Here is a 15,153-nt window from a genome sequence, read left to right as displayed (position 1 = left end):
GCAAATTAATTTGCATCAGTATCCAATCAAGCAAAAAATGGAAAAAAACTAAACTAAAGAAACTGATGCATAGAATAAAACATAAATTAGTAGAAATTAATCTAAACGATATCTTTTCTTTTCAAACTTTAAAACTTCTTTAACCTTCAACCTCAAAAATCACATTCGTAGACTGTTTATGAACATTATAATCAATTCATCAGTCAAGTTCCTTTTCGTTTGAATATGTAAAACAAAATCGACCGAAATATGCTGCTACACCAGGTAAACTGTGTTTAAATTTAACCGTGTTACTTGCACGCCCACCATCAAATATTGCTCCCTGTACTGTGCAAAGAAACAGCAGAAATCAACGAAAGGCATCCCGGGGGGCATGGGGCCAAAAGTTTTGTCATGCAAGTTTTCTGCATTCTGGAATGCTCAACCAATGTTTGTTATTGACGATGTGCATATACGAACATAAATGTACACATACGAACACCCAAAGCTTGTCTGAAGCCTATTCCTTGCTCTAGAAACAACCGCTCCACCACTGGTAACCGTACCAATCGAAATGGCTTAAAATATTCACATACTTTTCGCGTGCCCGAAAGGAAAGTTTGAATGCGATTGATTTCCAACTTTATAATTTGATTAGAGATGTAGCGATAGGAACAACAAAAAATGTAAAAAAAAAACATGTCGGGAATTTTTCAAAATGAATTCATGAAACTTTGCCGTGCCTTGATGCGAACGTGTTGTTTGAGAATGTATTCATTCCATTTTGGCAATGCTTTTCGTGTATGTTTTATCATATTCTTGTTGCTCTTGCTGCTGTAAATAAGCGAATGTCTGGTGGGAAATCTACCATACGCTGTATGAATTTATGGTTTGAATAATGTTGCTGCAAATAAACAGAAAGTTATCATTGTTTTGCTGCTTCGTTCGTAGACTCCTCACTTCAATTAGCAAAACAACGACCCAACAGTGAGCACCAATTGCCAATTGTGCTTAATTATGCTGCCACATGGTTGGTGCGCATACCGAACTGGGGAACTTCTCGCTGAAATTCCGCCCATGAATCATCTTCGCACGTCACACACGTTCAGCTCTCTCCAAACAATTGCTCACTGAGTGTATTCAGTCAGGGTTATCACCAATACTGAACTGTGAAGCGATAAGTACGCAAACCGATGAAGCTATAACAGCTGCACGCTGATCAACCTGCCGCAGTCTCAAGCGTGAAACCTTTCCAGCAAGATGTCTCGATCGCTCACTGCAGCGCTGTGTACGGTGGTGCTTTTTGCGGTGATCTGCCAGCAAGTGTCCAGCCATGGCCGTCGCCATCATGGCCGCCATGACCATCATCATCATCATGGGCACGGACATCGACGCCCGCACCACTGGACACCACATCCAAACATCGAGATCTACAGCCCGAAAGGTATTGAGCTCTCCATCCAAAGGCTGAACGCTACATCGCAATACTTTGCGTTCGAGCTGTACATCAACAACCCGGGCGGGGATACGCCGGACGTGGTGCAGAACGCGACGGAGCTGGTGTACGGGAAGTACATCGTGCGCGATACGGAGGTGATCATCAAGCCGGGTGACGCGTTAAACCTAACAACCTACATGGGTTTTACCGATGGAGGAGTGCTAAAGAACACGATCCAGTTTCATGTGTTTCGTAAGTATACAGGGAAAACAAGGCCGAAATGATCGACAATTTGTTTTCAATTTCACTTCTCTACACTTTTCCAGGACATATGATCAGAAGCAACTGTACCTGTGAGAATGACAGCCGATCAGAAACTACCACAAAACAGCCAGTCTACACCATACCGCCCTGGTCACGGTCCACAACCCAAACGCCACGAATCACTACTCCTCAACCTACAGCATCGACAAGAAGAACTACAACTCCTTCGCCGATCACACCCACTACCGCCAACTGGAATCAGGAACTGTTCAACGGTGACTATTCCGACGAAGGATTTGATTGTGAAATCGATCCCGAAACAAACCTTTGCTCGCACGCTTCGCTGTTGGACGTACGGAGCGGAGCGAGGGACGAAAGTCTCCCACAAAAACTCATCCAAGCCAAGTCAGATCGGCGGTACGATGCAAGCATTTTGAAAGGTATCGTGGATATGGTAAGTGCACAGTGTGCAACGAAACCACGCACCAACCTCCTGACCCTGAAGAGTCCGGAAGATTCGTACGATACGTCGATCGATTGGCGCGGATATGTGCGAACCGTGCTGAAACAATCGCCCAAGCTTGCCCGGGTTGCGGATAGCGCATTGGTTGGTGCCAGCCCTAACGGGAAGGTGATCGTTTTCGAGATGGACACATTGCTCCACAAGCTGCTAGTGCTGTACCAGGCCCGCGAAGCCGGTATGACGTCTGTGAGGGACTACGATGATGTTGGCAAGAAATACTGAAAAGCCGTAAGAATACTCATCGAACGTAAAAGTTTTGACTTAGTAGCAAATATATATATATAATGAGCATATATGATTTGTTGGTATATTCATTTACACATTTTGGTCTTTACGTCAAGAAAGTGTGATATTTTTAGAGACATGAAAATGTTTTTAAATGGAATACAGTTAAATCTCTCTAAGATGTAGTCCCTTCAAGACGAATTGTGTCTTTAAGCTGATCATTTTGAAGATCTCTTCATATTCCATACATTGTATGTCTCTTCAAGATAATCCCCTTAGGCCTCAAGTTGCAGATACGATTAGGCTGCGAAAATTCTCCAAGATAATTTGTAGGTCAAAGGATAAACATATGGGTCAAAGGATGCCATGTTTTTCCCGTAGTTTCTTAGATGCTTCATAGCAACACGTTTATTATTTTTTCTCAACATAAATATCTCTCTGACCTGACGGTCCCTTGAAGATTCACCTGTAGATATCACCATCTTGGAGATTTCACTGTATGTATAATGACTCTAAAGCTTATTTTATCAAAGACATGCGTTGCACAAACCAAATTGACTCCCCTCATTTTGCCCAAGTAAGTAAGTTACTCTAAGCTAAAACTTATAACTCTTTCTATATGACTTCCAGACTTATTTGTCTGAGACTGAGTTGAGTTGCAAGCATGATGTGTAGATTTGTATTTTGGAAATCAGATTTAAATGATTATTTGAATGTTATTAACGAGTTATGAATTCATGTTACTCGATCGTTTAATCTGATGATTTGATAAATTTGGGAAGATAATCTTTATTGCTCCTAATAAGAACCGCTGTTGGACGGTTGTTCTCAAACTGTTATAAGTTATCGTTCAACACTTTGAGTGCCTGACCATTTTTGCTTAGGTTTTCCTGGGTGCCAAGCACTTTTTTTAACATTTTCATTTGGCTATGATATATTCAAGCCATGGCCCCCAAGGAAGTGTATTTGAATATAAACAAACGATGTTCTAAATGATGATTTTTAAAACAATTAAGATTGATACAGTGTTGTGTTTTCATTATTTTACTTTGTTTTGATTATTAATTTGCGAAAACAACACTTTATTGATTTCTTTTAATAAGATGCTTCATTGAAATGCGATCATGTAAACAACGCATGTTGACACAATGTTTCAACTAATATCTGCTGTATTTTAAAGGGTTTAAAAGCTCACATTATAACTAAAATATATGTGGTTGCACTATATTCATCGAAGGAATAGTTAGTTTCCTTTTATATTCAAGCTATTTGACCATTTATTGTATAATGAATTATTATCAATGAATTATTCTATAAAAAAAACCACCAAAGTTTTGCATAAACCGTACACATCAAAAAGCTATTTACCGTTTTGTTGGTCTTTAACTTTAACTTTAGCTTAACTTTAGGCGCTCATCTATAGCCAAATTCAACAGCATTCCTGTCAATGTACATTTGAAGCTGTTCGAAGCTACACATTGTACAGTTGTTAAGTTGAATTGAAGCACAAATAGTCACTTATAAAGAAATCACATTTTAGAAAATATCATATCCGAAAACACATATTGCTTAAGTGGCTCTCAAGCAATACCATACACAAGACACTCAATTACTTTTGACAGTCTTTCCAATTGCCCTGCTTCAAATTACAGAAAACAACGTTCAAGATGACCTTTTTCACTCATTGCACCAAAACAAGTGCATAACTATGCACTTGCCTTAAAAAGCTATACAAGCTCTAGTTTATTTTTCCACTCCACTATTCATTCCACACATGGTTGCAGCAAATAACAAAAAATAGCTTTCCATTTCTACCAAAAACCGCACCACACACCGGAAGCATATTCGAGTAATAATTATCGAGCCCCGCTCCCGGGAAGCCAACCAGCGCCTAACGAACACCATTACCCGTACCGATCGACATAATCTTCATTACACTCATCATTCCGCGTACGTACACGCTCATACCGTGCCCGGTCGTGTATGTGCATTAAAAAAAAAACGCGATATTCGTTCGTCCATTGGAACGTGCACCGGTGGAAAGAAAAACGCCAGCACTGTTTTTGCACTGGCAGCACACCTTATTTGGTTCGCCTACATATTGTAGCATCCAACGGTTATTACCGGTGCTTTTTTACGTTTGCTCTTTGCATTGCCCTATCCACGTAGAGAGCAGTGAGTGAGCCAGAACGAAAAAAATATAATCCTGAACGCTGCACGATCCCTTTGCCCTTCTGCTTAACCTAATAAAAGACTCCATTATTACATGTGGCCCGGGAAAATTAGTCGTTACACTGGGGGCTATGCCGCGGGAACAACTCGCCCAACTTTTGCAAGCCTACCGCCACGATAAAGGGCCGTAGTTCTACCAACAAACAACACAAAAAACGACCACCACCCACGCCAACTTGTGCAACGTCGAATTGTGGATCCATTTTGGGCGGGGTGAAAATGGGTTCGCGTTTTGGAAGGCGAACTGCAAAAGGCAAGCTGCAAAAGCTGGGAAATTGGGTGATTGTGGTGCTTTCATGCACGGCGAAGAAAGAGGCTAAAGTGAACCCAATTTCTGGTGCTGTACAAGAGATAGTACAAAGCAATATATACATCCACACACACACACACACTCGTAACGTGAGCATGATTTTTCCCCTCTGCATGGTAAATGGGATGGCAGTCTTTTAATCATTCATGAAATCATAATCATAACGCCCTGATCCCTTTTTGTTCGCCTTTGCCTTTGCCTTACCGTCGTCGTCGGCTTGATGTACGCTTCGTTACTCAGCTTTACATCGGCTAACATCGCTTCACCACCAAAGGAATTTTTCATCATTTTCACTACCACGACCCTTAGCACAGTGGAGCAGGAAAGCAAAAAAAAAAACGGAAACCCATTTCCACGTACTTTTTCGTCGCGTTGCGCGTTTGCCACCACGGGGCCAACAAAGTCGTTTCGTTGGTTCATATTTTTGTGCGCTGTTTTTTTTTCTTTCCTCCTCCTCCTGCTCCTTGCCGGCTTATGCTTTCCCTTTTAACGACGATACACCAGCAAAAGGGAGGCGTTTTTAGCCCACAAGGTCGCTGCATTTTCCTCCCTCAACGGGGTGGCTCGAATCGCGTCAGATCGCAACGCTTTTACGCATGTTTTTCACTCCCTCCCTCCCATTTCCACACAACGCGCAACACACATCAGCGCGATCGTTCTGCTGGTGCGCTTCGCATTTCGGTAGGTGTCATAATTTCGCTCTTTCTCGCTCTCCCCATTTCTGGCTAGTCATTTGCGTTGCTCGGCAGTGAAGTGAAAAAAAGCAGCCACCTACGGGTACGCTTTTTTCCCTTTTCAGCCTTCTGGCACACTTTACGCCATTCTAATGCGGGACTAATAAATCATTTTCCACGCTCGCACACGCGCCTCCTTCCTTCGCATCGTATCCGGGGCTCTCCGGTTTACTTGACGCATCTTTTCACTGCTGGCTGAACCTCCCCCCTTAAGCCCAGCGCGCTAAAAGGAAATGGCGAGGAAAATCCGTAACACACGCACTTCACCTTCTCCCTTCGAGCACTTCCGTTCCATTAAAAACTGGATGGCATGGAGTGGAAAGAGGGCGAAGAAGTTCAAAACGGTTTAGAAAACTCCATCAAACTCGGGCGCGACCGGCTTTTTTGAAGATTTTCCCTGCAAAACGCTACAACCCGTGTCGTGTTGGCTTTCGAAAGCCTACCACCATTGAGGCTTGGGCAATTTGTTCTTGGGGAAAGCACAAAAAACACCTTTCCTCTGTACAGAAAACCAGCAGAAAGGCTAATATCTTATCGCCATAATCATCATCGTCATCATCGTCCTCAACAACGTTCGTCGGTGTGATCAACAACAACGAATTGTTCGGTTGGCAATCGTCATTATCCTGCTCAAGTGTGCTTTGCTCTACTGCATTGCCTCCCAGTAAAGAACGAGAAATCGACAAAAAAGGAGCAAAATGACACCTATTTTCATGATCAAAAGAAGGTCATTCATTCAGCGTGTGGCATGACGTGCAATAAATAAGTATAAAGCCGAACTGGTATTTGAAATTTCCTTCCTGTATCGGTATGACACGAACCGGACGAGATGTTTGAAGGTCGCTTTAAGAAAAATGTAGCCAAAGCTTGCTAAAACACAGCTTTCTGTAGCGCAAAAGTTTGATGATGCATTTTTAGATAAATTGGTGGCAATATTTCTTGGGTGCCAAATCCTTAGTCGCAAAATCCTTGATCGCAAACATCTTGGACGCAAAATTCTCGATCGCCAAAGTCTTGGTCGCATGATCCTTGGCCACGAAATTCTTGTTTACAAAATAGTTTGTGGCAAACTTCTTCGTCGCAAATTTCTTAGTCGCAAAAATCTTGGTCGCAAAATTCTTGGTCGCACTTTTCTTGGTCGACTTACACGATGTTCGACTAATGCAAATTTATAAGTAAGCGGTTTTCCCCGAATTTTACTCAATTGATAGTCCTACGCCTTATTTATACTAATAAGTCTGCTTATCCATTTATTGACATTATTCTAGGCTCTACACACTACCTGATACCTCTACATCTACCCTAACATTACCTCTAACAACCTATAAAACACCATCGTAGTCCTCTATCATCCCGCTAAATCTCATCAGTTCCAGCAGCTTCAGCTTCTCGATGGTGGACCGCACCTGAAACGCAATCCCATCCCGATGATCGTCCACCTCCACGACCAGCTCCGACGGCCGGGAACTTGTCCAGCCCGTCCCGCCAGCATCCAGTGTGCGCCATTTCGCACGCAACAGCAACAGATCCAGATAGGTTCGCACGTACTCCAGCAAATCGGCCTGCTCGTTGCGAGGTTCCGCCCTTAGCACGAGCCAGTTCGAGATCGCCTCACACTCCCGACTACGGTTGCCCAACGCCCGTAGTATGATGCGTTCCAGCAGCTCCACCTCGGACATTGGTGCATCTTGGAGCGGTTCGGGTAGCTCACGCGCGCCACAGAAACACCGATCGTTCGGTTTGATAAGCTCCTCTATACATCAAAAACACAACAGAAAAGTTACAATCCATACAAACACACTGTAACTGTTGATAATGGTGGTAGTACCTCGCACAAACTGTCGTCTTGCGGCATGACGCATCGTCGTGGTGCCGTCAAACGTGATGATCGTGTACTGGAGAACATCACCAAAACGGGCCACCAGGTTAGGATCTTCCAGCATAAACTTCCCGCCCACCGGTTCGGTAACATTCTGACACAGTGCACAGTCGAGCGCCTCCGTCCGGCCACCGTAATACTTCACGTACAGCTCCACACCGAACAGCTCCGTGTCGGGGTTGTATGCCGTCCACAGCCGAATGCCTTTCGGTGAGAGGACTTCGATGTAAATCTTGCCTATCCGGTGGCCCTCTAGCTCGTCCTCGCCACGAAACCAGTCCAGCAATCCGGCCCGGGACGCACCGAAAACGATCACAATTAACAGTGCACGAAGCATGTTTGAAAACATTCCGCAGGGATTACTTATCAGTTCCAAAAATCAAGATAAACCGTGTACAAGCACTTCGTTTTGCAATATGCACTGTCTTCCATGACACACAAACTCACAATCCGTACTGTACATGGTTTGTGTGATTGGAAATGTTCTTGTTGTCGTGTTTGCTTTGCATTCCTTATCTCGCACCCTGTCGTCGCCCTGTGTACTGTCCTAGGTCCACGACCTACTATAATTGTGTTTTTTGTTGTACGTGTTCACCACCACTGCGCCATCTGTCAGTTTCCCGCCAGCTCCCCTGAAGGAAGAGAATGACCGCCTAGCCCGTCAGTTCCGCCATCAATTAACGGGAATCGCTATCGAAGTTAGAATAAATTAATTAAGCACTAAGTTGTTGCCATTTCTTGCGCCAAAGCGTGTACCGGCAGCATCTTTAAACAAAAAAAAAAGAGAGGCGACCACTACACCGAACCTCCACACCAGACAAACCAAACTTCCGAAAGCGGGCAACATTTCCCGGAAAAGTGCCGATGGGTTCACCATTATCGCAACGCACTAGCACCATTCGGCGTCAGTAGTAGCAGCAGTAGTAGTAGTAGTAGTACCGTCTTGGCTGCAGAAAGTAATTAAGCAAACAATAATTTATTTCACCAGCACAATTCATCTCCCGTGCGCTCTGCTGTGCCGGTTTCATTGTGCCGCCGTTGTTCCCTACTTCGCTCGCTCTCGCTCTATCGGGTTCTCTCCCACTCTTCCTTTCTTAGTCGAAACACAGCACGTGGCGTGGTAGCTTAAAAATTCATTATCGCGCAGGATTGTTGCGCTATCCGGCGGCAGAAAGCCAACGCTCTTGACACACGGTGCGGACCGGGGGGGATGGGGGGGGGGGTGTTGGGTGTTGGTCCATTCCATTCACCCGCACCAGGATGATTGGTTGCGGGTGCGGAATTTAAAAGTAATTACGCCAGAAAAACTCGAAGCCATTAAAATTATTTTAATGGGGCGCAGGGCCCGTGCTCGCGCCGAGCGCTTTTAATCGAATTCAATTATTTCATTATTGGAAGGGGATGGTGAAAAGATATGGAAAAGGTTTGGGGAGAGGGAGGGGAGTCGAATATTCGCGCGATGATGGTCAAGGACATACTTTACTGTTGAGCCTAACATTCATATGGTGGAAATAAATTGTGAAAGTTCTTTGACAGTGCCGTAGATCAGGCTTGCAGCCGATATCCATACAGCTTGTAGGGTATAGTTAGGTTTGCCAAATATTTTAACTGTATGCCGTCAAAGGGCAACATGCTGGGCACGAGTAACCTTAGTAAAGCTTTAGATGAGTTAAATAAGTGTAAGCTAATTTCAATTTATGAAAAAGCAATTTCCATCATCCTTCAAAGAAATACATTTAGTAAAAGGCGAATGATGCCAATTGATTCAAAGTCTCTATAAAAATAAAAATTACATTCAGAGCACCTAAGTACATCACACGGTATACATCCTGGCGCATTTCAAGTTATATAACTTTAGGCGTAATCTTATTTAACCTCTAAGAACATTATACTGAGACTATTATTTTCTTCCACTGTCTTGATATTCATTACTTCACCCTTCAATTATAATTGAACTTGCTCTTTATAACAATAGCTTCATTGTTCATTTAACAAAGCTATGGTCGTACTGTACGGAAACACTCATCATCAAAGCTTAATGTAATGACAAATTCCACCATGCCGGCCTTTTCTGCGGTAACTGATTGATGTGCAATAATCGCAGCCTTACAGCTACTACCAAACGCACCTTTAGCGTCCTTTACCAAAAAACTTTCTATTCACAATTGCTTCATCTCTACCACAATTGTAAAGTTAATGCAACTCGCACAATGAATACACCAGTCATTCTAAACGTGGAAAAGTTGGCCCACGTGTTACTCCGCGTGCATTCTACGCCACTACGCATTTATAACAAAGCTCAACAAAGCGACCCTATCAGTTTGGGTACCGTTTCCAAAACTTACACTCAACCATTGTTTCCATACCAATGTTTTAACGGTCCATTGTGCTTGAATTTGCTTTGATGTATTCGGCGAGTATGATGTATAATGTTCCATCGTTACGTGACTTTCTATTCGATCTGGTATCTTTGTTTCCATTCGATCTGGTATTTTTGGAATAAATGTTGAGCTATCCATACATTAAATCCCTGCAAGTAAAGCCATCCATTACTTAGTCCCTAAAATAAGGACCGCGAAGAAACCGAGTATCTCAAAATTTTAGTTCAAGTCGTTTCTATCGTTTTTTTTTCAATAATAATGCTGTTAGAATTTGGTTTTACATGGAATTTAGCTACTACATTAATTATTTCGTATGATTCATAGCCTTTTTTCTCTCGTATTTTTTTATATTTTCTAATGCTATTAAAAGTTAATGTTACTAAAAGCTAATAAAAATGAACGGTCTTGAGATACAGACATCAATTCGTACGACTTAACAACATGCCCGTCATGGGTTCAAACCTCGAATAGACCGTGCCCCCCATACGTGCGACTGACTACAATCCTATGGGTAACCAATAACTCACTATAAGCCAATCTCACTAGTGTGTGGTACATGCAGGCCTTGACCGACAACGGTTGTTGACAACGGAAGAGCATATAATTGAATATATCTTACATTTCACAATCGATGTTTCAAATGAGTACAATTAGCTCAAACAAATTTCAAATTTAGATAAATGTGCGTATCTCGGGACCAACCTGTGTATTTAAATTATGATTGCATAGCTTTAGGCGCTTAACTGTTCCCGCGACACTATGAAACAGTTCTATAAAACCATCAGCAATGTTCTAGACAATGGTATGAACTTATGTATCATACCCTTTTCTTACTACAATATGATAATTCCTCCTACTAGATTCGTTTCTAATTAACGAATTTATCATTCAAAATGGTGCCATTCCGCCTAAACGGGGTCCAACGGTTGCAAATTCAAATTTTCGAACTCCTTCGAAGCTCACCCTTAAATTTTCGAAACCTACCCCTCGCGGGCAGTGCAATGTTTGTCTCTTTCTAGCACAACTCTACATCCCCTCTCGCTCTTCTCTCGCGTGTGTGTGTGTGTGTGCGCACACTTTGACAGTTCAGAACACAACAAACACCGAAAAGAGCTGCCAGAACGAAATCGCTTCACACAAAATTATACCCTAATTCGGCGCCCGAAATCGATAAGAAAACCAATCAACCATGACCGCGGATAGTGTGGATTTAGTGTGAAATCACCATTCTACCCATCGCCAGCAAAATGTGGTGATAGTTCTACGCAAAAGCCGCTCCTCCTCGGTGGTGGTGGTGGTGGTGGGTGTAGCGCACGCTTTTCTTTCCTTTTTTTTTCGCTCTTCACTCTTGTTTACGAATCACGCGCCGCTCGGTGCCAGCTGGTGGCCATTTACGGTGCGAAATCTTCACCCTGCACAGTGCGCATCACGATGGATGGGTAGGACAGAGCAATGCAATACATGAACTGCCGCCAACAAAACGGATTCTAACATGTGGTTTCTTCCTCCCCTGCTCCCTCCACAGCATGTGCTTCGATTACGATCACTACTTCGCGGAAGAAACGTTCATCATCGACGATTTCGGTGAGATCTGCGAGGATGTGGTCCGGATTGCCGGTGCGAGCTCGCTGCACCTTTGCAAGGATTTCGATGCGGAACTGCGCCGGCAGGAAAGCCCCCCTCCCGGTGGCTTTAACGCTGCCACGAGCCGCTGCTTCGATAAGGAGGTATCGTCACTCTTCTCCGAGATGGAATACCTTACCGAAGTGTCGCCCGGGACGGATGTGGTGCTGTCGGACACGAGCGCCATTACGATTGCCGTCAATCCTAGCGAATTTTCCTGCAAACGGCCCATCCGGCGGGAACCACCGGACGGAACGGGCGCACAGGAAGGTGATGGGCAGAATGATTGTGCGGCTGAAGCTTCCTTGCCGACACCCGAGCCAGACAAAACTGCTTCACACCACCACCAGCAGGAACCAACGGCACACGACAATCTATCCCCTCCGGTAGAGTATCAGCGCATTTTGAACAATTACATTCAAAAGGGACGCCGAAAGCTGGAAGCTTGCTCGTACTCCAAGATGAAAGCATCCTGCCCGACCGGGGACCGATGGACGGCATCGGCACGACTATCTACCTCAGCGCTCGAAACGATAACGGTGTCAATGCAACCGTCCGCTGGGATCACTTCCGGGCCCAGCCCAGCACCTGCCACTGCCATTGTCCCAAAGTTCGACCACCACAATCCTTCCGCCTCCATTAAACAAACGGTGAATATGATAAAATCATCTCAACTGTCACCGCCCTTCCCGTCGGTACAGCCGGCTGCACAGAGCCGGACTGCTTCGTCGGGGCTGCTCAAACCGACACGATTGCATCACTGCCGGGATTGTGGGCTGTCGTACGCGTCCAGCGAGTCGCTGCGGAAGCACCGCTGCATTATCGCGGAACAGTACCAGTGCCATCTGTGCTTGCGTGAGTTTAAAAAGCGCAAAACGCTGGACCATCATATGAAATCTCACGACAAAGTATTTTCCACCGATGACGATTTGCGGAAGTAGTGGGCTGCTGGCTGGCGGCAAGCTCATCACTGTTTGTTCTTCCAGCATTCTTTCTTTTTGTTTGATTCGTTGCTTCCCTCATTTTTCTGTCATTCTGTTTTTCTTCCTTATAATTTGCCATACAAGACGCTTGCTTTCGGGACACAAAGTGTTTAGTGTTTAGTAACGATTGCAATAAATGGTTTTAAACGAATTCGCCCCTTCCCTTTCGCTGCTAGTTCGACTCCTCCAGGAAGCTGTCGAAATCGATTACATCCAGGTAGCCTTGGCCCAGCTCGAGCACCTTTAACTTATCGAGCAGTGTATACATACGAAATCCGACACCGTTGTGGGCAAGGTAGGTCGTGACAACACTGTTGACCAGCGGTCGCAGTGCCTCCACTTGAAAAAGGCGCGACTTTACATACAGCTCGGCGTCAGCCACTAGCTTCGAAGCATTTTCCAGCGGGAAGAATAGATGCTCGGACGCTTGCGTACCGAGGCACTGCAGTATCTTCTGCTCCAGGAGCAGCTTCAGGTGGGCAATCTCTTCGTGAGCGACTTGTTGATCGCCTACCAGGCACTGCGAGAAGCAATAGTTGTTCTTCGGGCGATAGAATAGATGATCTGAGAATTAGATACAATTAATTTTAATATGGTTCTACTAGCACAAAGTCCATTCCCACACCTGTTACGAGAATCCGACGGAAATTGCTGTGAAACAGCGTTTTCTTGTGCGTAACCATGAAGCGATAGCGAATCGTGTCACCCACTTCCACCACCATGCCGTCGTCGTGGATGAAAAATTTCCCATCCACCAGGACGGACGTGTTGACGAGCAGCTGCCTGTCCCAGATCGGTCCCCGGCTGCTGTGATTACCCCGGCCAACGTACAGCTCCAGCCCGAACGTATCGATCAGCGGACTGTCCCGGGTCCAGACCATGATGCCGGAAGGTTCGCGAACCTGCACGTGCACCGCAAACTGTTTCGTAAACACCAAATAGTCGGGCAGATGAACATCTTCCTGGGCCCAGGCGAGGGGCATTAATGCTAAACAAAATATAAAATGCACCAGCGAACGCATCGTAAACTGTACAGCGAGCGAGCCTGCGATAACTATCCGTGAATGAATCGGGGTTTACGTTTGTCCGTGCAACGCTTGCGAACGAGAAAGTTCCTCTCTCGAGCAAAACACAACTTGTACTGATACGCACCTCCCGTTGACTGCACAGATTTGTTTATTTCAACACGTTATCACAAATTTACAATCAAAGCACAGCATTATCACAATTTTAACGACTGTTTCATCTGTGCGCTGTTTGAATAGAGCATCCCACTACCTACACAGAGTGACCAGATATACCTATTTATCTGTACTCCTACCGATTTTTAATATTCACAGATTCACCGATTCACAGATTCACAGAAACTACCGATTTCTTCCTTTAATACCGAAAATCATAGATTTTTTTTTATAATACTGATCGAGAAACTGAACATTATGACACTTTTAGCAATAGATATTGTCAATCTAAATAATACAGCGAAAATCGATTGACAGCACGTGTGAAGCACAAAATCATTTCCGATGAAGTACTGCCACAGCCTCAAGCGGCAGCATGCAGCCCCGAGAAAAGGAAATCGCCACCGCTAAGAAGAAAATGGGTATCACAGTCCTTCTTTGGCTTAGCATCCCTAGTACAATTTTCAGATCGACACTTCAGAAAGATCTGCATTCATGTGACTGCTGAACCAAATCTAATCCATCCGACCATCCTTTATCTAATCCACTTGAAATAGATAATGTATGATTTTTCTCGCGAGATGGAGCTTTCGTTTTGCGCATTAGCAGTTTTACTGAATTTCGAGTTTTAAAACCTACCAAAAACGGTAAAAGTAAGGCTCAGCCCTCTACGTTACATAGGAGAAGCGTTACATGCCTTGAAACATTCCCAAGCAACATTTTTATTTCAATTTTGTCATCCATGCGACAGACCAGAGTCTATTTTTCCAATAAAAAATATTTAAAACTGCGATGAAAATAAAAGTGAAAAATAGTCAATAACAGTTTAAAAAAACTCTTGAAGCTTTAAATTGGAGTACCATTTCCAAAAGTAGAAAATAAAATAATATGTAAAATATATTTAATTCTGTTAAATATATGACATGTATTTATTGTCTATGAAATCTACGTTTCTGGCCAATTCAATTCATAATTACATTTAGTTTAAAGGCACTACTATAAGGGCGATGAATTAGGTTAATAAATAAATTTACTTTTATTTATGATTATTATTTTAAAATCATAGTTTTACACCAACAGTGGGCTTAAAAATGTATAAGCATTTTAATATTTTAATCGTTTTAAAAGTAATTATTAAATTAAATAACATTAATGAATATCAAATATAGTAAGGTAATAGTCATATTTTTTTTATTTTAATGAATTATCAATGAATCTAAACCTTATGAATGATTGCTGAACATTCATATAGTTTCGAATATTAGACATTATTATATATCAATTTGCTCATCTACGACGGTTAAAACAGGCGTTCAAAAATGTGCTTGGGTTTGTGGTAAACTGGCGTTACGCGTAACGCTAGCGTAACGTAGAGGGCTGAGCCTTACTTTTACCCCAAAA

The 15,153-nt window shown here is 43.5% G+C and overlaps 4 protein-coding genes across 5 annotated transcripts; 2 read left to right on the top strand and 2 right to left on the bottom strand.

Annotated features, from left to right (window-relative positions):
- Positions 1 to 1,193: 1,193 nt before the first annotated feature.
- On the top strand, positions 1,194 to 2,497 carry LOC121597421. The gene is made up of 2 exons (XM_041923155.1): positions 1,194 to 1,669; positions 1,744 to 2,497. The coding sequence occupies exons 1-2, from the start codon at positions 1,240 to 1,242 to the stop codon at positions 2,424 to 2,426; spliced, it is 1,113 nt and encodes a 370-aa protein (XP_041779089.1). The 5' UTR covers positions 1,194 to 1,239; the 3' UTR covers positions 2,427 to 2,497.
- Positions 2,498 to 6,972: 4,475 nt separating this feature from the next.
- Positions 6,973 to 8,148, bottom strand: LOC121597666. The gene is made up of 2 exons (XM_041923616.1): positions 7,534 to 8,148; positions 6,973 to 7,458 (listed from the first exon to the last, which is right to left on the bottom strand). Exons 1-2 carry the CDS (start codon positions 7,931 to 7,933, stop codon positions 7,028 to 7,030), a joined length of 831 nt encoding a protein of 276 aa, XP_041779550.1. The 5' UTR covers positions 7,934 to 8,148; the 3' UTR covers positions 6,973 to 7,027.
- Positions 8,149 to 11,043: 2,895 nt separating this feature from the next.
- LOC121598107 lies at positions 11,044 to 12,541 on the top strand. The gene is made up of 2 exons (XM_041924683.1): positions 11,044 to 11,404; positions 11,491 to 12,541. The coding sequence occupies exons 1-2, from the start codon at positions 11,397 to 11,399 to the stop codon at positions 12,527 to 12,529; spliced, it is 1,047 nt and encodes a 348-aa protein (XP_041780617.1). The 5' UTR covers positions 11,044 to 11,396; the 3' UTR covers positions 12,530 to 12,541.
- Positions 12,542 to 12,743: 202 nt separating this feature from the next.
- Positions 12,744 to 13,838, bottom strand: LOC121598111. Of its 2 annotated transcripts, XM_041924687.1 has the most exons (3): positions 13,724 to 13,838; positions 13,197 to 13,616; positions 12,744 to 13,135 (listed from the first exon to the last, which is right to left on the bottom strand). In XM_041924687.1, the coding sequence occupies exons 2-3, from the start codon at positions 13,591 to 13,593 to the stop codon at positions 12,744 to 12,746; spliced, it is 789 nt and encodes a 262-aa protein (XP_041780621.1). In that variant the 5' UTR covers positions 13,594 to 13,616; positions 13,724 to 13,838. The 2 variants fall into 2 exon arrangements, with proteins under 2 accessions (XP_041780621.1, XP_041780620.1); XM_041924686.1 differs by lacking the exon at positions 13,724 to 13,838 and having other exon boundaries at positions 13,197 to 13,717.
- Between the last annotated feature and the right edge of the window lie 1,315 nt (positions 13,839 to 15,153).

This window comes from Anopheles merus, chromosome 3R, assembly GCF_017562075.2.
Source record: "Anopheles merus strain MAF chromosome 3R, AmerM5.1, whole genome shotgun sequence".
Taxonomy (NCBI): domain Eukaryota; kingdom Metazoa; phylum Arthropoda; class Insecta; order Diptera; family Culicidae; genus Anopheles; species Anopheles merus.
Note: the sequence above shows the minus strand (reverse complement) of the source record. Positions and strands in the feature narration are given on the sequence as shown.